We start from the raw sequence: 22,692 nt of genomic DNA, 5'->3' as shown, positions 1-22,692 counted from the left end.
TCACATTTGCATATTCATTTTATACAGGCAATTTCAGTCAGGCATTTAATCTCCTCAGCATCACAACAGAAAAAATTCACTCAAATGAATCCGAGGTACACGTCAATGGCAACATAGTGTTTAGAGAACACCATTCTGATGTCTTACCCATGTTATGTACGATGCTCGCCTTTTCTAATGCAGATTACAGATGTTGAGGGACAAGTTGACCCCTGAATCTCTGGGGAGTGGATGCAGTCATGAAAAAGGGAAAGAAACAACAACAGACTGAAGGGGCCGACATCCTGCTGCCTCGGCAAGCCAAGGGGCCTTGGTCAGCAGTCATTTAGGCTGTGTTTGTGGAAGAATGACAAGCCATGCAAATAGCACAGTTGGCTGTTTTTACCCTTGTCTTTTGTTTTCTTTGGTTGTTCTTTGTGGTTGCAGTTGTGTTGTCTGCAGAGGAAGAGGCACACAGGGATGAGCTAATTCTTCAAAAAAGGTAGAGAGGGGGTAGGAGCTTACTCGTCAGCCTTCGGACCTCCCATAGGTTAATGACCCTAAACACAATGCTCAGTGATCAGATTAGATAAAGCACTTTTCCCCAGTGCACTCATCAGCACAATAAAGGAGATAAAAGAAATAATTATCATACAATGTTTTCATATCCTTAACGTAGACTACTAACGTAGCTAATTGAAGCCCCTTTATGTTACCAGTTCACTCTTCTGACACGTATTCTGTAGTTAACCAACTTTAGTCTCACTACTTCAACTAGTTAAGGAAAGGTATTTATTTATGTGACTATTTGTTTAAAACCCCCGGCAGACATAACCACTTCACATTCCTCAGCCCAGGTGAATATATAGTGATAGTGTCTCCTTTAGCTTTAAAGAGCTCGAGAGCCCAGTGAAAAGGTCATTTAAGGTTTATAGCTGTATGAGCAGGAAGCTACAACTAATGTTATCTCGCGCAACAAACCAAGTCTTTTGGTACTCTTGATAAGCTAAAATAGATTATTCAAAAACTCAAGGCCCTGTTGATTGGAGCAAATACAGGAAGTAAACATGTTAGACAACGGTATTTTCAGTTAACAGAATCTTGTTCTTTGTCCTGTTTGTCTTTGTATTAGGTTGGCATTTTGTCACGGAGTTGCTAAGTAGTGTCTTCATTTCAAGGTGCAGAACCTGAGAAACTCGAATGGTATTTATCATTGTCTGAAGGTGTTTTTAGGCACCTTCAACCGTTACAACACCTCAGTGTTTTTACCTCAGTGTCTGGAAACAGTGACTTGGCACTGACTTCAGCTGCATATCGAATATCTGACTATTCTGCAGCCATTAGCCCTCTTCAAAGGGAGACCAAAGGAATGGTGAGGGACTGAAAGGGCAAGTTGAGATGAGGTGCACTTATGACTATATCCTATATTGCCTGCTCACTTTTTGACACAAGGGTGTAAGGTGCTTGTGGCAGACTTGAAGCGAATGACATGTGAAGTGTAGGATGTTTGATGTAAAACCAGAAGGACCTGAAGTAAAACCCTCTTTATCCCAAACTGGTCTGTTTTTTTGCGTAGGTTAACACTGCAATAATGAACCTTGCGTATCCGTGTGTGTATAGGTGTGTGTAGAGGGACTGTAAAAGCTGTGACATTTCACACTCAAGGAAGAACTCTTAAAACCACCTATCAAATACAACCACTAAGTGACATAGGCAGTCACCCATTATATCTGTAAAGGAAGAGCTCAGTAGAATGTGTAGGGACAGTAATAGACTTGAACCTCACAACAAATGGCAGAAATGTGGATTTATGATATTTGTCGTAATAGGAAATGCATCGACCAGCGACAATATCGACTGCTTGCGCAATCTAATGACGTCCAATACAGGGGCTGTATCAAACTGTCTTTGCCAAGATAATAGGCTTTCTGTTTGGACTCTCTTTGACATATTTTCCTGCAAAATTATTAAAGCAGTACATTTTGCATGGTCTTCAAACCGTATAGGCAAATAGATACATTTGGCGCATGCAATCTGATTTATACAACCAGAGACAAATTGCATTGGCTGACTTTGCATTTGAAAGGAAGTTGCCTGATTAAGAGCCTGATTCAAAATCTGAGCCAAAGGTTTATGTAGGAATGAGCTAGCATTAGCCACCTAAAGCTGGGCTATCAATTAGAAAGCATATTATGCCACTTAATTTCTCCCCCAAGTTCTCACTAGACTCTTGCTGGTTGACTAAGTCACTGAGAAGTGGTTTTAGCCACACCTCCCAAAAAATAGGAACACCAAAATAATGATGCAGCTTTTTGTTGTTTGTCAAAGATGGTGTTGTGCAATCTTTGTGCAAAATAATATTATCTGCTAAGGCACATCTAGAATTTGAGCAAAACCCCAGCATGATGTGCTCGCATGTTTCTACTCCAAAGTTTGCGAGTTGAGCCAACATTCTGCCAAATACAATTGAGTTCTATGTGCACTGCACCAGCAGCCACCCCCAACTCTCTGAGGATAGAGGAAGCCCAGAAGAGGCTCCATTTAACCCCTCAGGATTAGTGCTCATGCCTGCTTTAGCACTGGTAAAAGGGAAAGCGTCTCAGCACATTGAGTCAATAGGGATTCAGGCTTGACTGGCTTCCCACATAAAAAATGAAGAAAGAGAAAACAGTGAAGCTTCACTTCAGTTTTGAACAGCGATAGATGTTTGTCCAGCCCACTTTACTGCTTGACCTTCTGATCCCTTCACAGTACATTACCAGACCAAATATACTTGCACAGTAATAATGTCAATGATGTATTCAAACACAACTTTAATTAAATAAATGATGTAAAGACAGTTCCTGGATGCTACTTTAAAAATTGTTACTGTATTAGTTGGCTAATTGTATCAGGACAGATATAGAAGTGAGTATAAGCAATGCTGACTGAAAAGAAAAAGTATGTACTGTATACTATGCCGTATTCTGTAATTCTGGTTATTAGAGGATTTAAAAAAAAAAAAAAAAAAAAAAAAAAATTCTTAAAGGGTTAGAACATCTATGTTATAAGTGCAAGCAGTGCTTATCAGTGAGGATGCATTTTGAACTCGGAATGCAGAAAAAAATAAAATGTCCTGAAGATTATAGTGAGAAATTAACTAAATTAACCATTGTGCCATCTTGTTTTCCATAGTCCCAAACTAGCCTTTTCACTTTTGCCCTTGAGCAGTATAACGACTCCTTAGTCCGGTGCGATTTGAGAGGGCGTGGCCTCTGTCAGGGTTGCCTGACAGGCGAGGTTCTGTCTGTTGACTTTACTCCTCCGTTTACATTCCCTTGTGTTTGTCTAGGCTTTCATCACGGCACCGTTCAAACAAGCGCCAGCAACTGATAAAACACATGGTCCCACTAAATCTTTCCCTCACACACATGCGCACACGCTATATGAGTGATATGTGGACAGACTTTGATTTTTTTTTTTTTTGGGCCTATGGAGCAGGTGCTGTTCCTAAAATGCGATCGTCGCGAGATAGTATGTGTAGCAAATCATGCTAGAGACTGTTGGTTGGTTGAAATAACAGTTGTATATTACATTGAATTCTCCACATGCTGAAATACAGAAGTCTTCCACCATGGGAAGTTCACCGGCATGAAACACATGACTGGCCGTGTCTTTTAATTCTCAATAAGGAAAAACAGCTGTGTTTTCACATTCAACTCTGCTGTTTACATTTTTTTGTGTGAGCTGAGACTCTTGAGCCACCCGACAGGAATTAATCTGCCAGTCAAGAAGGAAGAATGTCCTCACCTTGTGTGGATTGCTGTCTGTCTGGTGTTGGCCGTCTCAGTTCGCCAAATTCTTCACCTGCTGTGGGGCCTGGGGGAATGGAGTAGGAGGAGCAGAACATTACGGGGGTGTTGGGACAGAAGAGGTGGGGGCTGAAAGTGATGTCACATCTGCAGTAGTGGGTGAACATAATTTCCTCATTGGGATTGCAACAAGGAGATGTGAAGGTTTTTGCGAACCAGGTGCTATCCACACCTGCGTGTTTGTTCCACCTTGCGTCATTAGGGTTCAGCATCCTACTAATGAATATTGTCGCTCTTGTCCCTTCGTAGTTAATGTGTGTGAGTGCTGTGTGTGGTTAGGGCGCAAAGGCTCAATTGGGAATTATGTCGCCTTCCCCTGGAGAATGCACGTCTCCCTACTCTCGCTTTAATCACAAGTGCATACTGTACTCTCGTTCAAGTGAGCTGTACATACTCGAGCTGCGTCCCATTTAATTTTTTTTAGATACCTTAAATCGGTTCCGTCAATATGGATGTGTTCCTGCAAGTACTCATTTTAGTAGGCCTACTTTTCTATTTGACACAAGATTTTTACAGCTACAACCTAATATAAACTGAGTTACTATAAAACCTTCAGTTTCTTTCAGGATATTCTTTTTATCAAATGAAAATAACATGCAACACGTACCAATTACTCTCCGGGCGACATGTCACATAGTGGCTTCTGCAAATCAGTTGTGCTGCTTGCATCGATTGACTCATGAGATGGTCCAATGATTAAGTTGTGCCCGAATCAGCCAATGCTGATAGAGATGGCTTTATGTGAGTTACTTTTGTAACTCGATATTTCCATTATTTTGTGAAATCCCAATCTGTTTTATATGTATTTAAAGCTACAACATGTAACCTATAGGTTCAAAGTATTACTTTGACTAAATTGTTCAATTGGAGTAAGATACATTTTTGGTTTCATACAGATTTGAAATGGATCGTACATATGATATCAAGAATACATCTAATCAAGATTAACGACCGAAACGGCAAAGCCCTTCATCTTAATCGAAAAAAAAAAAAGTGTTATGGAAATTCAATGTTTTTGTTGCCTTACAGACTGACTGGCTTGTGTCTGCTTCTCACATCTCAGTTTACCCGAGATGCTCTCTCTGTCTGTCTTTGTCAGCGTCAGATTTGTGACTGACATTGGTGATAACAATGTCAGCTATCAGTCTGTGCTCATGAAGTCCTTTAATCACTGGAACGGCATTTTCTCACTGGTGCTTCTGCTTTACAATCTGGATCATGTCAAAGAAGTATTCGTTGTCGACTGGCGCAACCCGTGACACTGCCCTCCACTATATCACATGGCCAGCTGACCTTGCCCCTCAATGCTTAACAAACCCCCGGTCTTTGTTCATTCAAGCATGTTTCCATGGTGACAAGGCTTAGTCACCACAAAACAGCCTGGGCATACAGCCTCAGACGGCCCAGTTTAAAGAGCAGAAGACCACAGCAGAATTTCCGGACATGGTTTTAATGCACTAAAGGCAAAATATAAATTATAGCACCATCTGAAAATACAAAGCACTCTTTCAGATTGTAGGTTTGATTGCTGTGCCAAGATGGTCATATGCTTTGTAGCCAGAGAGAAAAAGCAAAATGGTGCACCAATTTGTGTTTATGGTTCGTGCAGTGAGCAATTTCCAATCTGTTACCTTGTGTTTTCCAAGCGAGGTTATCTTTGGTCATATCAATGGTGCCCTGTGGAATGACACATGTTGCACTTATGAATTTTCATCCCCACAGGTGCAACCATTTACCTATTACCAGTGGGTTGTTTCAGTCGTAACGGAACACTCGGAAGTCTAGATTTTTCCTGCGGGGTGCTCGCAGTCCCAAATGAGGTGTTAGCGAAGACAAGCAAGTTCTGTCTGGGGAACATGCTGTCACTGCAAAGCCCTGACTATGCACCAACGAAAACAAGAACACAGGCAGCTGCTGCATGCTTACTTCACTCTGTTCTACTTTGGGAGTGGGCATCGGTGGATGTATATACCCCCCCGCCCCTCCCGCACACACTTAGTCTGTACATTTTGTGTGATCCTTTTCAAACACAACTAATATGACAGAATTCATATAGCACATAAGGCAATTGTGAGGCGAACCACTTATTGATACAACATGGAGCTATGTACACACATAAGCAAAATGGTTGGTTAATGAGGGACCACCCTACACACACCCGCCACCCGGCCCCAAGTTTCCTCCATGTTTGGCTGTAGTTATTGAAACCTGCACAATTGTGTAACTGCTACTGTCTTTATTTTATTATTTTGAAATACCATGCTTTATTTTGAAAATGTTACCCGGAAGATGCACATTATCCCTCTTAGATTGAAATGTACATCTGGAAGTCGCGTGTTACAACATCCTGGTTATCTTCACACCGAAACAAATAAACACTTTTCCGTAGCAGCATTCCCATGTGGGTTGGTATCGTTTTCTAGTCAGTGCTTGTTTTGTCCAAGCTGACCGACAGACTTTATAAGTGTTTTATAGAAATCTTTTTTGAAGTCTTATTTTTTTGACTGTGCAGAATTTGCTGAATAAAGACTGCCATTGGTTGAGAGCAGGCCAAAGTGTTCAACGGTGTTGGTATTGGTGGTTAATAAACATCCAATCAATGGGCAGCATACCTTTTGTTAAACGTGTCGCTACGGTCAAATTGTTTTCAATATTATCTAGCGGCACCATCTTTTTCGTCCAGATCTGCTTCATGAGTTCATTTTTTGAAATGATCCTGTTGAACCACAACTGAGCCGCTCTTACTTCACATAAAACTAATAATGAAGACATTTCATCTGTGATTCCAATTTGCTTCCACTTTCGAAACTCTGTGGTGTAAAAATGGATGGGTGAATAAATAAATCCGCGTGGTCTGCACTCTATCCAAACATCATACATTCTGAATTTTGCCATTAACAGTAATGCATTATGCATTTATAATGCCTGCAAGGTTAACACAATCTTGCAAGTTAATAGTGGTGAAAACAAATAAGGAGTTTTCCAAGTGCTGGAGCTCTTGTAAAAGTGTTTTCTTTCTGTCCTTAATTTCGCTTCTGGGCCCATTTGAATCAAAACATACTCTACTTGCTTGGAACATGCCCAAAACTACTTTTGTTGATTTTATTTATTTAATATGTAGCTATAGTGTATAATGTTTTACATAATTAATTCTGTAAGCTAACAAAAACCGAAGTATTTGATGGCGAACACAATGCTTTTGCTGTCTTTTGCAAAAGTAACAATTTGCCATAATAAAACTAGTTTTGAACAATGTTCTTTGTAAACCTGAACTATGGTGACTCAAGGTTTATCTCTGCAATTTTGATCTTTAAATTGTTCTTAAGATTTAATTCCACCACATTTCCCAGAAAGATTGCAGCACAAACAATCCCTCCACCCCATTTCTCTTTAGAGTGCAGACTTTTAGTGGCGATTGTCCAGGTGTGTTTTTGGTTTTGCGGCGCTCATGGTGAGATTGGCTGTGGGTTTATAATGACTAATTTAGCTAAAGTGTCTCGGAAAATAAACAGAAACGCGAGAATAATTCAGGGATCACGCTTCCCAGCTGCCTGCAACTCTAATCTTGCCAGGTAATTTTCCTCAAACCCATTGATTCCGTACACGTGATTGAATTTCAATGCATCACTGATGAGGGGGGGTTGGGCAACCTACCTGAGCACTCAAATAGATTGGAAAGCAGATGTTCATTCAGCGTTGACAGGTGATAAGTGCGTTTGCAAGCTTCAAGTGAAATCTTTATATAAATATATGTATGTATACATATATGTAAGTATAGGATTCTTTCATGGTATATAACATTCACAAACCATAATTGTAAAAAAAAATTGAAAACAGTTGTCTTTGATATTTGACAAAGTTGTCTCGCAAAGTGTATTGGAATAAATTCACATCAATCAACAATGCTATTCATGCACTATGAATCACGATTATTTCTTTTATCTACACTTTCACTATGCTTGTTGCACTGAAGTGTTTCAAACCGCTTTAATAGGGCTCGTTTGGTGCGACTGATCCACCGTTCTCATTGTATTGGCGTGACACCAGGCAGCTATGCTGCACATTCACAGCAGCTCGAGATGCGTTGGACCTTATTAAATCTGTGTAAAATGTGAAGCCCCCCCGAAATTGGAGTCCAGGGGAGAATCTCTGGGGGTGCTCTCTAAGTATTGCCCTACATTGTCTGCAGGTCAGAGGGCATCAAAGAGATTTGCATGCGCTTCCACGCAAGAAGAAGTATTTAAGTCCAACGTTTAATTTAAAGTGGCACAGAGGCAGTTGGAATTCAGCACAATATCTTTCCATTCCCCCCACGTAATGGCCTCAGCCACCTTAATTTATTTCTCCCCACACTTCATCTCACTGCACGTGTTTTTCATTTGTGTGGATCAGGAGCATTCTGTGCTTTCATCTGGAGACCTCCCACACCAATCATAACATTTTTCTGAAAGATGGGCAACTTTAGGCTCCATCTCTACATCTGCGATGGAAGGCAATCAGTAAATTGACCTCTTAAGTGCAATGGAAATGCATTAGCAATGGGTTGTGATCACAACCAGAGCACTGTGGATCACAGTCACTAAGCCTATTGTCTCTCAGGACAAAGAAGGGTTTGAGCTGCCATAGGGGACTATTCCAACTTTCTTCGCAACTACCGACAAAGTTAAATTGTCTTGATCCATGGTCTAATCCTCATTCTTCCAGTTTGGCTGTCACTCACCCAGGCATCAGTTCTTATTTCCTGTGGGCGCACATGCTTGTATGGCATCATTAGCCGGGGCTCAGCCCTTTCCCGTATTTAGCCACATATGCATTCCCTGTCACTCTTTTTAGGAATGGTGAACATTTTCAACACCCTGACAAGTCTTTGGGTGTTGGAGTGTAAAACTCTAATACTGACCTATTGATTTTCTAATCCTCTTGAACGAGAACTAGAACCATGGTGCTATGTAATAACTATTTATGGTGCGACATACACTAAAGAAAAAAAACCTACGTATTTGAAAGTATAGCATTTGAATATTAATTTAAAATATTCATTATATTAGCAAGCACTTATTTAGATATTGAAACTGAAAACTCAAAATAAGAACTTCTATTTGAAGGTTGTTGCACTCTCGTTACTTGAGTTGCCGATGGATATCTAGCTACCTGCTGCCTTGTACATCAAGCAAAAGCTCGTTACCATGTTGAGGAAGAAACCTTGACACTGAAGTGTTGAAATATCGAACGTTCAACCTTGCCTTCCTTATCCTCAATTTAGTGATCTGTACTCTCAATGTAGTCATATGTACACTCAAATGAATAAGAAACTAAATGAATGCAAGACTGATTCGCGAATAGCTCACAAACCAAAATAAAGTATTTGACAAGTTTTCTGAAGAAGAAATGTTGAACATTCGAATTGTGTTTTAAAGTGTCTTTTAAAAGTTACAAACACAAATAATTATTGTGCAATACAACTGCTACTTGAATTTTGCAATAGTTCACTGATGAGACCTGAGGCCTGCATATAACCAAAACAGATGCAGCTCTTTAAAGAGGCCTCTGAAGTTTCCTGCAGGTAGTGCCCTCCTGTGAGGCCGACATTTACCGTTGTTCTGAGGCTACCATATTTCATCTTTTAATTAGAACGTGAGCGATCCCAGATTACTAAAGTCAAGCAAGAGATACTCCGGCCCAACTGTGGGAAACTCTCCTTTTCACTTTTGCCCTGGGCAGCTGGCCTCCTGTTTAACAACCCACACATGTGGAGTGTGTTTGCCCGCAAAGACATACCAACAAATGAGTATAGGGGGGGAAAAAAAGTTTATTCCATGTGCTGTTCCATTAGTTGTTTAGTATGCATGGACTTGTATAATTAGTACTATGGGAATATTTTTTGTATACACTGGTAATCTGAATAAATTATAATAGTGGGCCATGGTAATTAAATTATATAGAAGGTGACCTTGCAGCTTGTTGGAGATATGCTGTCGATCTGCCCTTGAACAATACACGGACCCCGATCATGCGTGTATGTGTGTGGTCTGATTCCTGGTAGGGTGTGCAAAACAAAAAAATCATAGCAGCATATAAAAGGAAATTTCCATTAGAAGTTTGAAATCAGTTCACGAGGTTTAAAAGCAAAAGTACTTTTCGAGTACTGAGAAAGCATGTAATCACCCTCTGCATTCTTGATGAAAGAAAACATGTCAGCAGTCTCTCATATTCATTAGCTCACCATTTCTGCTTGACTTTCACTGAAAATATCCACAAGTTATTTTCTTTTATATAACCATATCAAAGACCAAATCTGAGCCAAACATGCTTGTCTTTCTGAACAGCAGTCATAGGGGACCATGCCGAGCATCGATTACATTTTATTTCATTGTGTTAAGCGCATTGTAATTTGGCACAGACATACGGTCTCTATTGTGTTGCTGTGTGAAACTTGGCAATTTGTTGGACCAGCTTTAACGTGATCCTGGTTCGTCTTGCCATCACATCTCATTTAAGATGAATGAAAAGAGTAAACCATGTGCTGTGAACAGAAAGCATCCTTCCTTTTTGTCTTTCTTGTAAATGGGAGCCAGATGTAGCCAACATGCTGCTTGTTTGCTGTGTCAGTTAAAAAGTTTATTTAATCAGACTAAGACAGATGCTCTGGAAGTTATTGAAAGCAAACTAGCCACGATTATTTCCCTTTTTTTCCTGAATACATCTGCCAAACACAATTGCAAATAAAACTTAATCGTATTTAAAGAGACACACAACATTAATGCACTTAACTTTTGCCAAGAGATTTTTGTTTGGCTTTCTACTCCCGAAATCAGAATTTTCACCTAAAACCATTCTGTCACAAATCATAAAGTAGTTGATCTCAGAGTGTGTAGTGGTTTGGTACCAGTTTTGTCAGACAGTGCTGCTGCAAAGGGGTCTGATGCTGTTTTCTTTATGGGTAGAGGAAAAAAAAAAGAGGAGAGATAATCCAATTAAACGCTTTGCAGAGTAGAAGTTGCACTCCAGTTCTCTTAATGGCGAGCTTGAACTGGAACTTTACTGATGGTTTCCCATAATTAGAACTTCCATTAATGATTACAAAGTCCCCCTTCCTTCAAGGGGTGCCCTAATCCACACAGTGTCATTCTGCCAATGCTCAAAGAAGGCAGTCTGATACGTGAATTTAGCAATGTTATGGTTATTATGCCGTAAAAAATGCCTTCATCTTGGCAGCTTCAAAAAGCCTTGATGGGATTATTGGAAGCTCAGCCAGATTCTTTCAGAGTTGATTAATATTTTGTGGATATTATTGGTAAAAAGACTTAATGTGTTTTTTGAAATCCATGCATAGCAATCTCCCTTTTTTCCTCTATTCAGATTATTATTATTTTATTATTCAGATGTTGAAAAGCTGGCAACAGACGTCTGGTAACACCGTGGTTAATGTATTCTACTTCGGTGTGAGTCTGTGTACCTGTATGGCTGCCAATTTCATTTCAGCCATCTATCCATCCTGTCTTTCTAACTGAACCATTTATACCGCGTGCTTTTAGCCACCTGTAGCATCACTCAATCTTTACAAAGTGTTCATGCTGGAGTCACTGTTCGAAAGTACATTATTTACGATAGTTCAGATAGCCTTGAACTGCAGATCTATCTCTGTCCATGATAGAGGTCACAATAATCTTTAACTCTTTTTTCACATTTACAAAAACACATATTGTGTTTGTGATGTTTAACAGTTAGATTGAATTTGACAAACACATGATTCGCTAACCTTTTTTCTCAAGCAATTTGTCATGTTTGCCCTTTTGCTTTAGAAGAAAGCAACCGTTTAAAAAAAAAAAGAAAGAAAAAGGCTAAGCAAGACGTGCTCTGCAAACAGTAAAAACAAATAGTTATTCCATTGTTACTTTAGGGCTCCAGTATCTTGTCACTGTGGTAGTACTTTGAATTGTACCGCTTTTGACACCTGGCTTTTACAGTTGGTTTAGACGAAAGCAACCGTTTATAAAAAAAATAAAAAAATAAAAATAAAAAATAAAAAAAAAGGGCTAATCAAGACGTGCTCTGCAAACAGTAAAAACAAATATTCCATTGTTACTTTATGGCTTTAGTATGTTGTCACTGTGGTAGTACTTTGAACAGTACCGCTTTTGACACCTGACTTTTACAGCTTGGGAACATTGCTGTAGATTTTCACCCTGAAAAAAGATCCATAGTATTGCATATTATTAGCCCAGAGGGGGGATAACTGCTCCTTGTACCTTGAGGGACAAAAATGGACTCCTCCTATACATCTGACTGTGTTTGCGGGTCTGAATGTAGAATCTGTTCCCACACTCACAGCAGAGACTAGCACAGGAAAGACGGGGTTAATTCTGGGGGGGAAAGATACATCACTGTAGTGTGGCACCCGATGCATTTCAAATGACGTGTCCTTGGGATACAAGGGTGACTCCTAGGTCCTTGTCCGCTGGCAAGGTGTACTAGTGTGACTATGGCTATTATTGAAAGGGTCTGCCAATGAAAGGTCTTGCCTACCCTCTGACATTGACATATTATGGGAGTTGTTTTCCTGAGCTCAACCAGTTGAAGGGCTTCACTTCATTAAGGTTTTCACTTCAGTGCCTCACGTTCCTTTTTGTAGCACTCTCCGGAATGCTGATTTATTTGGAAGGCTCTTTGGCTGTAGCAATACAACTAGATATATCCCATAACACTTGACTTTTACAACTTAAATTTTCTTTTTTTTCTTTTAGAAAAAGGTGTCATAACATTTATTGCAACTTATATTGGAATTCATCACAAACATCTAAATATATTTTGGGGCATTCTATTTGGCAATAAACAATTGAGGTCAGTGGTGGTAATAATAATAATAATACAATTAATAATACTAATAATAATGAATAATTACATATATATATATATATATATATATATATATATATACACACTTAATTTATTATGCACTTAAGATTTCAGAGAAGTTTCAAAGTGCTACAGTGGATTAAAAACCGATTACAATACAAATGTCTTGAGTTTAACACGCAGTGTTCCTTTGCAACAATCAGGATAAAAGAAAATAGAGATTTAAAGAAAACAGTTTACGAATATAACACGATCTTTTTTTTCTTAACAAGTCATTAAATCTTTTGGGTAAATGGTACATTTATATAATATACCGTGATATCAAGATTGTTACAATTCCATATTAATGTTGTACTTTCAGATTTCAAATGTTCTCATCGCTTGTTTGCTGAAAACAAATTAAAACACTCTGTTTGATAACATCTCCTTTTCTATAGTTTGTCACCATTAACACCTGAGTGTTTCCGCCCCAACAGTTGACACTTGAATCATTCAACTTTGTCACATATTAGTCTCCAGGGTAAGTGTAAAACCATATACGTTGGCTCCTCAGAAGTGAGAAACTCCTCACAGTATCACTAGTTTGATGGTGTGATCCTTGTGTTTGCTTGGTGTTTTGGAGCAGCCGAAGTGAAGCGAGTCTGTCTTCACTGACCCCCCCAGGTTGGAAGCTCTCACACAGGAACACCAAAGCTGACAACCTGGTGTAAAACCCTTCAGTCTGGCTTACCAAGCCCCGGGAACTCTTTGCAGATCATTCACTTGCTGTCCACCTATGTCAGTGTGAACTTTAGAATAAGTGCTGCTTGACAGAGACACATTGGAGTCACTTAATATGCCTTTCTGGCAAAGCCCTTGTCACCCTCACTTCAACCTTTCCACCTCTTCTCAAAAATATTTTTATAAATCTGCTGCAAACTCAGACGTCAGGCTATTTATTGCAAGTGAAGTCATATTTGCATTAAAGTCCATGCACATCTTTTTTGTCAGTCAAGATCATTAGGATAGCATTGGAATAGCTACTGCAGCTGCATTTTGGGTTTAAAAAAAAGTCTTGGAGGCTTGTCAATTAACATTTGCAATTATTCTGCACTGTAAAGTTCAGCGTGAGGGTGGCAAAATCATACACAGAATCAACCACTGTGAATGCATTTTCTAGTTAAGTTCCCCCAAGGTGACTGTTTCACCTCCGCAACCGGCAACGTCTGTCATTTATTTTGTATGATGAATTGTTTTATTCTCTTGTCTGCACGTGGGAGGATATTTTTTTTATGAAGTGTCTTCTCAAATAAAATGTGTAGGCCTACTTCCTCTTTTCAGTCACATTTTTTTACTCGTATATGTTAAAAGTCTCAGTGGCTCTTTCAATACCAATACTTGAAATGGATATTTTCTTCAGTATGTTAATATATTATGTCCTCCTCTTTAAGAATTCTGAAGCTGGATTTTTACATTTTTTTGTTGCTAATGAGAACTCACTGGAATCTGAAATGCACGTCTAAACTGTTAATTTTTCACAGACTATTTCTAATGCAGAAAAGTTGCATTGTATAAGTACATATGCATCTGTATGTGAGCATCCTCCTTGGTTGTTAGAATTGTCCTCACCAGAGATGTCATTGTTTATGATCATTGAGTTATTGTGAGTCCCATTTCATACCCCCCCACCAACTTTATGATTACAAGGCGGAGAAGTGATAGCTAACAACTACTATTGGCAGCCAAAAGCCTGTTTTGTGGAGCTGAACTGTCTGCTGCAATTTTTCACCTAGGAAATGTGGCTTGTGAGACAGTCTGTGAAATAGAGCACAGACAATAGAAAACATCATAGCAGAACCATTTTTGATTCTTGTTCTAAACCTACAACTGCTGAATATATTTTGTTGGAGTAATATGTCGTGGGTATAAAACATATACACTCCTCTGCTCAATGGGCAGTGTTTTGTAATATAAAAAAAATGAGACCAAGATAAATCATTGCAAAACTTTTTCCACCATGATTGTGACCTATAATAAGGAAAAATAAATGACTTACTATGTAATACATTTGCACAAATGTGCAACCCTCTTATAACCAGCGATATGGTTGTGGTCAGAATTAACACAATCTGGCATTTGAACGGACATTTCCTGTGCATTAAAATTATTTGCTATACAGGCTAATTGAATTTCTGAACGATGCTTTGAGGATCTCATCTTGTGCTTCAGTAGACTCAACTTACTATCTTCCTTTAGACTTGCACATCTAATTGAATAACCGCACAGATTGCATACATTTTGGGTTCTCTCTGGGACAATCTGTAGCAATTGCACCCATTGCTGGTAATGGATATATTTGGTTTAACCTTAATTAGAATTAAGCTCTAAAAAGAAGCTTTATTTAATGTAGCTTTCATTGCAATTTTCTGTCCAGGCAGTCTGTGACTTAAATTGGATCCGTCTGGAGCCGAAATGCACTTAACACGTAACCTCTATCCTGACACCGCTGTAAACAAATTGATGCCAGTAAGACTGAAATTTCTTAAGTACTACTACTTAACTTGTGTTTCTCTAAGGAAGTGAAATTGTCATTTTAAGCACAGAAAGGACATATTTTCCTTTTGGCTTATGCACATGAGCTCTACTGTCCTGACTATACCAGCTGGCCTGCCTCAGGACAGGCATAGCCTCTTTTTCAAATAGCTGTTCCAGGCACATGATGTTCAGTGGCTGTTGTGTACATTGAACTGCAACGAAGCGTTGCGGCACGTGGTACATCACTTTGGAGTATGAAGTTTAGTTAGTTGTGGATTGTGAAGGCTCGGCGGAACCCTGTGGGTCGTTTCCAGTCCAACAGGCCTGGTAAGGCCGAATGAAAGAGATGCTTAAATGTTGATAAACCAACAAGGCCCAGTAAAATGTATCCGTTTCTGGTTCGAGTAATAATGTCTCACATTAAGAATAAGTTTATCACTTGCTTAGCGAAGCAAAACAATTTTCTACAGCTTTTCACTCTGCAGTGACAATATGTACAGGCATCCCGTGATCAAATATTTGTATTATGTTTTAATGTAGTGGTTTGTTTCTACATGAATATATTGAACATTGTAATTCAAATTAAAGATTACTTTGAAATAATGGCAAAATGCTGCGTTTAACTGTCAATATGTTTAGAGACATTATTCCAAAATGAGTGATATTTTTTTATTTGGTTTGCTATAAAATTCCTTTCCTTTTGAGCATGTTGTCTTTGACCATTGAACAACATGGCTGATACGAGTTTCACACAGTCTTCACATTCAAGAGAAAATAATGTTGCCTGATTTGTACCTTGCTTAAATGTTTACACTTTGCGTTTTTAATTTAAATAGTGTTTCGGCGTTAAAAAAAAAAAAAAAAGTGAATTTACCAAAGATTGTCTTAAGGTAGGGTCTAAAATAATGGATACTCCTGTGCTGAAGTTGCCACCTGCATCTTCTCTTTCTTTCCACCTCCTAAAGAATTGGGGGTTTGGTGGGTTGCAGGTAGATGTATATTTATGAGGGGGATGTGTATTTCTGGGAGAAACATTGTTGTTAAAGGTGACCTTGTTAGATAAAAGGAGGGCTTGGAAGCCAAATGATGAAAGAGAATGGGATCATCACGGGCTCACTAATGTGGATTTGAAGGTCAGGTAATTATAACAATAGACGTGGGCTGTTTTTTGGCATCTGGTATTGTTGGTTTGTTATGAAGGTGACAAGCATACAGAGGAAGGGGATTAATCACTGTGACACCACACTCTTGTCACTTTGATACATTCAGACATCATCATAGTCCTGCTGTATGCTTGTTGCTGCAAAACAACATCAGTAAAGCAAGTAACAAAAGAACTCTGCGGTATTAGCAGCGTTTGTCTTCAGACACAGCCCACACGTCGCTGATATTAGTGTTGAGGCATCCAAATGAGAGGGGGGAAAAACATTTTGAAAGAGTTTTCACAGCTTTGTAGGTAATTGTGATGTTTACATGTCATTGTTCTTTGCACACACATCAAGTCGGGTTTATTTATGTAGCTCTTAATGATCTCAAGAGTTTAAAAGGGCTTCACAGGCCCAGAGTTCACAATAACCACTTTGAGATTTTCTTAAAATGTAAAGTGCAATATAAATATAATTTATTATTATTGTTATTATAACCATTGTTAAAACCCTCTGGCAAATGCCTCTTTTGAATCCCAAAATATGATAATAGTTAAAGTCAACAGATTTCTTAGACTGTACCTAACTTTTCTAACTTGTCAATTTCGATAATGAGAGAAAAAAAAGTTTGTTTTAGTGACTACAAATTTATTTTCCAGCACATTTTTGCTGTTAAACAAAAGAAACGTGTGCAACGACAGCGCCCGGCACAGTTTGCTGCTATAAAATATTCATGCAGTCATGCTCCCTCTAAATTGTCAAGCAAATCACTGACACTTTTGTACACAGCATTGCAATTTAGCATTGTACATAACTTGAGGTTTATATTATTGAGATCATGTCCTGATATTGTTTTGCACACCATGCACACTTTATGCCACTGTTGCCTTATTTTCACAGCTGCAAATGTTTCTTGAGCCAGAATTGTTTGTCTCTGTCAGAACGTGTGCTGCTACTCCCAAGTTTGTCTGACTCTGTTGGGCTTCTCTGGGACTACTTGAAGCTGTAAAGAACAAAAACCTCTATAATCAGGCAAGGCAGCATGTTTGGTGTAGCATACATTTTTAATGCGCCACAAATAGCAAATACCACTGCTGCCTCTTTTCCTTCATTCTACACTTGGTGGATTTTCAAGTTTTATTTCTTTTTGAAATGTTAATGAAGAAATAACCCATCATAGTGGGTTTGAACAGAGGCATTAGATGGACTGCTCTCGAAATCAAATCCTTGCTTGAACATTTCCAGTGGTGCTACTTTGTGCTTCAGTGCATGCACATTAATGTGGGTATTGTGGATGCGATTGCGTGTGTGCATAGGCCTCAAGTAGCAGTGCTTGTTAGGACAGTTGTTGAAGTGGAAAAAGTTTGTGTCTGTGTATTTTGCACGAAAATAAAATTTGACAAAAGTACTTCACTTGACTGACTCTCTGAACATTGATGTCATGGACTGACATTTTGTGGAAACACACTGAGTAGAACATTTAATGACCGTCTCAATTGTTGGTCAAGTCTACAAGTGATTAATCAAAACATTTTGGTCTCAGTGTCCATACTTCTGTTTATAGTTGATAGTGTAATAAGTGTCAAAAGAAATTCAAGGCTGCATTTGCTGAGCAGACTTGTGTGTCTTGGATAGTAGACTGCTTGGTTTTATGGAGATTGTTTATATTATTGTGTGTATCTGTTATCTTTACTTTGCTAGTGTTTGCTCCACCACAACAATGTACTTCCTGGCCAGAAAATGTTAGATACTCGGTGCATCATAAGCACATTGACATGGTGGAGAATCCACAGGGTGTCCTGCCGCAACTCCCACCTCCACTTGTGCACAAACCAACCAAAGAGCACATGATGGTAGACATTCTGGTTGATTCTTACTCGCAACAAAAGGAACAGCAATTTGTGACACCGGTCCTGTAACATGTCCGTTATGCCTCATAGTTGGTTAAATAGCCATCTGCTATGAAAATAAAAAAAGCAAACATAAGAAAGCCTTTTTTACATTCCGTCTGTGTCATCTCTTTAAAGTGCACTTTTATCCACCAATGTGATGCAAAAACTGGTGAGAGGCTGAGAAGGATGTCAGCATGTGAGGCTGCATTTGATTGAGTATAGTTTCAGGGCTCAGCTAAGGTGGCCAAGGAAGTAGATCCATTTCCTATCTTGAGGTTTTGTGGTTATGCATCACTACGTTCCATTTAGCTGCATGATCAAGAGATGCGCCGATGACGGCAAACAAGCACCCCTGAACCAAGCACCTCTCTCCTCACACTCTGCAGTGCAATGCATTGCATGGATGCTTTACAATTAAACACACACTGAGGCTGGAGGGGAAGAATCTTGATGTGGTGCCACGATTCATAAGCTGAGGCTGTCATACCTTCTGGCTCTGTAATCAATATTTTCCTCGCTATGGAAATGTGCAGCAGTTTAACCCTCTGCTTTTCCATTGGCTGCGGGCTGTGTGGGGATGTTGTGGGGATTTGGAGTTCAAAAAGCGCACTGGAAATGGTGTTCCCACAGTGACAGTGAAGGCATGTGTTGGATGAGTTAGCCCAATGTTGTGGAGAAGGACTTCCTAATGACCTGTCATCTTCACGTAGCCCAGGGAGCCCATCCATTGAGATTTATGACCTGCGTCGTGGTTACCCCTGGAACAATTCACCTCTTGATACACGTCATAGCTTCTTCTCTACTGCGCTCTCCTTAATTGCCTCATTTTAAACCTACCACGCTTAGTCTGAGAGATACAATATCTTTTTCCGAAACATTTCAGGTTAAAAACTTTCTGTAACTTTGTCGAATATCAATTGCTCTCATAGTTTTAGAGGGGAATAAGGGGTCCACTCTGTCCTTGAAGGATTGGCTTCCCGTGGACTGAAATTGAAAAACACAACTTCAACAAATCATTTGATAGTGGTTTGTATTTAGGCGAATTGCTCTGTCATAGTGCCTTTTGTTATATCAATGGCCGAATGGTCCCGGACATTCCTATTCATGTTTGTTTTCTTAACACATACATATATGCTTTAAAAAAAAAAAAAAGAAAAACCTCCTTTTCAAATACAAACTTCACCACTTTTGACTTGTTTCTATATATATTTTTTTATTCTATACTGTATGCGCCCCGTGAGTTATTTGTAACTGCCCGGTGCATTGCCCCCCCTGTCTGCAAGTTACTGTACATGACAGGTGCCCTGCAAAATTCTCGTCATTAATGCCCGCTATACTAACGGTAACTACCAGAACACTGTCTATTCCTAGTTGAACTAATTTAATCTTTTTGCATGTAATTCTCCCAAAATGCCCAAATTGAATTGCGGATTCTTGGGCACTTCTTATTAGATCAGTTATAACCATTTGCAGGGACAATCAAATTTCTGCCCAATTTGCACACGCGAACCTTTGCGTTCCTCTTGTCCAGCTGCCTATTAAACTTGTCTTGTGGTCTTGTTGGCATTTTAGCATTTTCTTTACAAGTGTGGCTCTGGCTGCAGATGTAGTTAGCATATACAGTACAACGTGCTGACAGATAAACAGCCGGAACGTGTTTCATGACATTTTGACGATTAAAAACAAGACGGTGGGGTAGACGGGAAATGAAAATGCATGCAGTGGCACTTTTACCTCCCCACCTTTCATATTTATTCTACCAATAACAGATGAGATGGTTGCCAAATGCTCTCAACGCTGCAGGATCAAGTCACGTGGCGAGAAAAAAAAAAATCCCCATAATATATTCTCACAACTATGGCTGAGCCCCTCTCCGGCACACACTTTCAGGATTTGTCAGACTGATTAGAAAGCACATCTTCATTCTCTGATTAGGTGTGGAGTAAATGAAGCGGCCCCCCTCTGGTAGGCATTTCCATAATGTCAAGTAATTAAACCCCAGTGTTTTAATAGATCAGGAATAAGAAGATTCCCCAGGTGACAAGACAATGATAGACTTTCAGAAAACTACCTTACTATCGGCTTTCTTTTAAATCAAAACTGAAACTTTGGCTTTCATTGGGATTATATGTGGAGTTGTAACGTACAACAATCAAAAGCACATGCCATCAAAATTGATTTCTCTCCAGTTTTATGCATAATATGGGTCTAAAATGAGTTTGACTGACATCGATGCGGTTTGTCATTTGCATGCTATGGACTTTGAAAGCACATGCCTGCAAAGCAAGCAATTTTTAATATGGCACTATTGTGATAGTAAATTATAATTCATGACTCCAATGCCTGCCCACTTTGTGGTGGCTACGCACCCAGTGAATGCGATGGAAAATCACTATGACCAACGGAGCCAATAGCTTGAATAAGGGTACCCTGTTCATTTCCAACCAAAGTGATCTTACAAATTCGACAGATGTTTTTAAAAAGTACATAGTGAAATAAGACCTTGATCCTAAGTACATTATCAAGCATTTATCACTTAGACCTCTATTTCTGCTCCTCACAGTTGAAATAGCTTCATAATACAATTGAGTTTAAACAAAAAAAACAATAAAATGCATTTTCATTCTCTGAATGGCCCGTTGACAAAGTCTAAACTTAAAGAAAGGTTCACATGAACGTCTCCCTCCACTCACACTAAAAAAATTAAATAAAAGAGCAGCAGCATTGTAAACATGACAGGGGACTGTCAGTGTATCATTGTTGGAGTTATGTTATGCACTTACTGTATGTGCACACACCAAGAAAATAACAAAAGGCCTTTGATGAGCAAATTCTGCAGCGGAAAAGCTTTCCTTTGTCCCTGTTCCCACCCACACGTGCTGCTCAGTGACAACAACGCATACCCATGATAGTGTCACAGAAAGTTGTGGAAGCTCCACAAGTCCCCCCCGCTGTCGTTATTTAAAAAATAAAGTCTGTGCTGTGATTTTGCAGGTTGTCCTAAAAAATCACATGTTCATTATCTGTTGCTTTTTAGTTCTTTCCTGAGTCATAACTATTCAGTGGCTTACTTACGACTTCTAATGATTTAGCTGGAACACAATATTTTGCAGTATAATTGTGCCCATGCCCATTGTCTGAACTTCACTTCAAACACAAACTTCCTACTTTCTGTAACGCCCAAATTAACTAATGTATTCTTAAGACCCTCTGCTTCTAATCTTTCTCCTTTTCATGCGGAACGGATCTTTCTGACAACCTAAATAGGGTAATTGTTATATGATATGCTCGACACTTCAATAAGTCTGGCGTGGTCTACCAACAAAGTTTATGTACTGAAACATTTTACAAGCAGCACAAAGGCATTTTGTTTTTCCAATGTTTTCCTTTTCTTGGAACCTGTCCATTTCATCAACATGTTTCCATAACAACCCACAAATTCCTGATGTCTGTGTTTTGCTGAGATGAACGCAACGTTTTCACACCACAGGGCACTTTTAATTGCTTCAACTGGACTAAGGTTTTAATGTAGCCTTGCCCTAAGGGATACATCTGCTAATGAGTATATTTAATGTGATAGAACACAATTTGATTTTCTTTCATGAATGGTAAACATTATTTTGTGGATGAAAAATGCAAATTTCCCTGTGTATAGTACCATTTTTACAACACTGATTAAAGATAATTCTATAAAAAAAGCCTGAGTGTTATTGTTTTTTTGGGATATGTTCACATATGTGTTACAAGTTGAGCAATCATGATAGCCTTTTTGTGCAAGCTTTCTGACATTTGATTTCTCTTTTTTTTGCAGCAAATTCAAGTCTACTTGGAGGAGGAGGTGGTAAGTTAAAGTCTTTACATTCTACCTATTGGTTGCTGCTATTTTACGAGATAAATTCATTTTGGAACCAAGCCCTCAATATATTTCTATGGAACCGCAGCAGATTTAAGTGTAAATTATGTTCATCAAGTGTCCGTGATGAATGTGACTGAATGTAATGCTGAAAACATGAGCGTGAAGTGCAGCGCAACCTTGCACTGGGCCTAACTGGAGAGATGGTCGTTACTTTACTGAGCTGCCCAAGCACATTATCATCAAAGCAGTGAAGGAACTCTCAAGCAGCCAACTGTGGTGTTCAAATAATGGGGAAAGAGTTGGAATGCTGAAGCCCAAACCTCACTGTTCTTTTCTCAAATTTGACTTTGTCAGTGACATGATTGAAATAATCACCCTCTCCCCACATAGTGTGATGAAAGGTCCTAGTTAGCTGTTGAATAGATTTTTTTTGGTCTTCATAAGAAAGTTTGGATGGTACAGAAGATCATTGTTCCAGCAGTGTCTATTTTATTTCTACATTTGTGTGGAAATATATTTATCTGGATGTTCATCTAGCTTTCCAAAATCAATACATAGTTTAGTTTTTAATGTATGCTCTTTCCATGGTCCATCTTTCT

General features: G+C 39.1%; 1 protein-coding gene across 6 annotated transcripts in view; it reads left to right on the top strand.

Annotated features, from left to right (window-relative positions):
- macrod2 (mono-ADP ribosylhydrolase 2) overlaps positions 1-22,692 on the top strand; it is a 274,895-nt gene that overhangs the window by 40,249 nt on the left and 211,954 nt on the right. For all 6 annotated transcript variants that reach the window (XM_037271888.1, XM_037271887.1, XM_037271891.1 and 3 more), the window contains one exon: positions 22,049-22,078. In XM_037271888.1, coding sequence (XP_037127783.1) covers positions 22,049-22,078 — 30 coding nt within the window. The remainder of the gene's footprint in view (positions 1-22,048; positions 22,079-22,692) is intronic.

The sequence above is a fragment of the Syngnathus acus genome, chromosome 15 (genome assembly GCF_901709675.1).
Source record: "Syngnathus acus chromosome 15, fSynAcu1.2, whole genome shotgun sequence".
Taxonomy (NCBI): Eukaryota; Metazoa; Chordata; class Actinopteri; order Syngnathiformes; family Syngnathidae; genus Syngnathus; species Syngnathus acus.
Note: the sequence above shows the minus strand (reverse complement) of the source record. Positions and strands in the feature narration are given on the sequence as shown.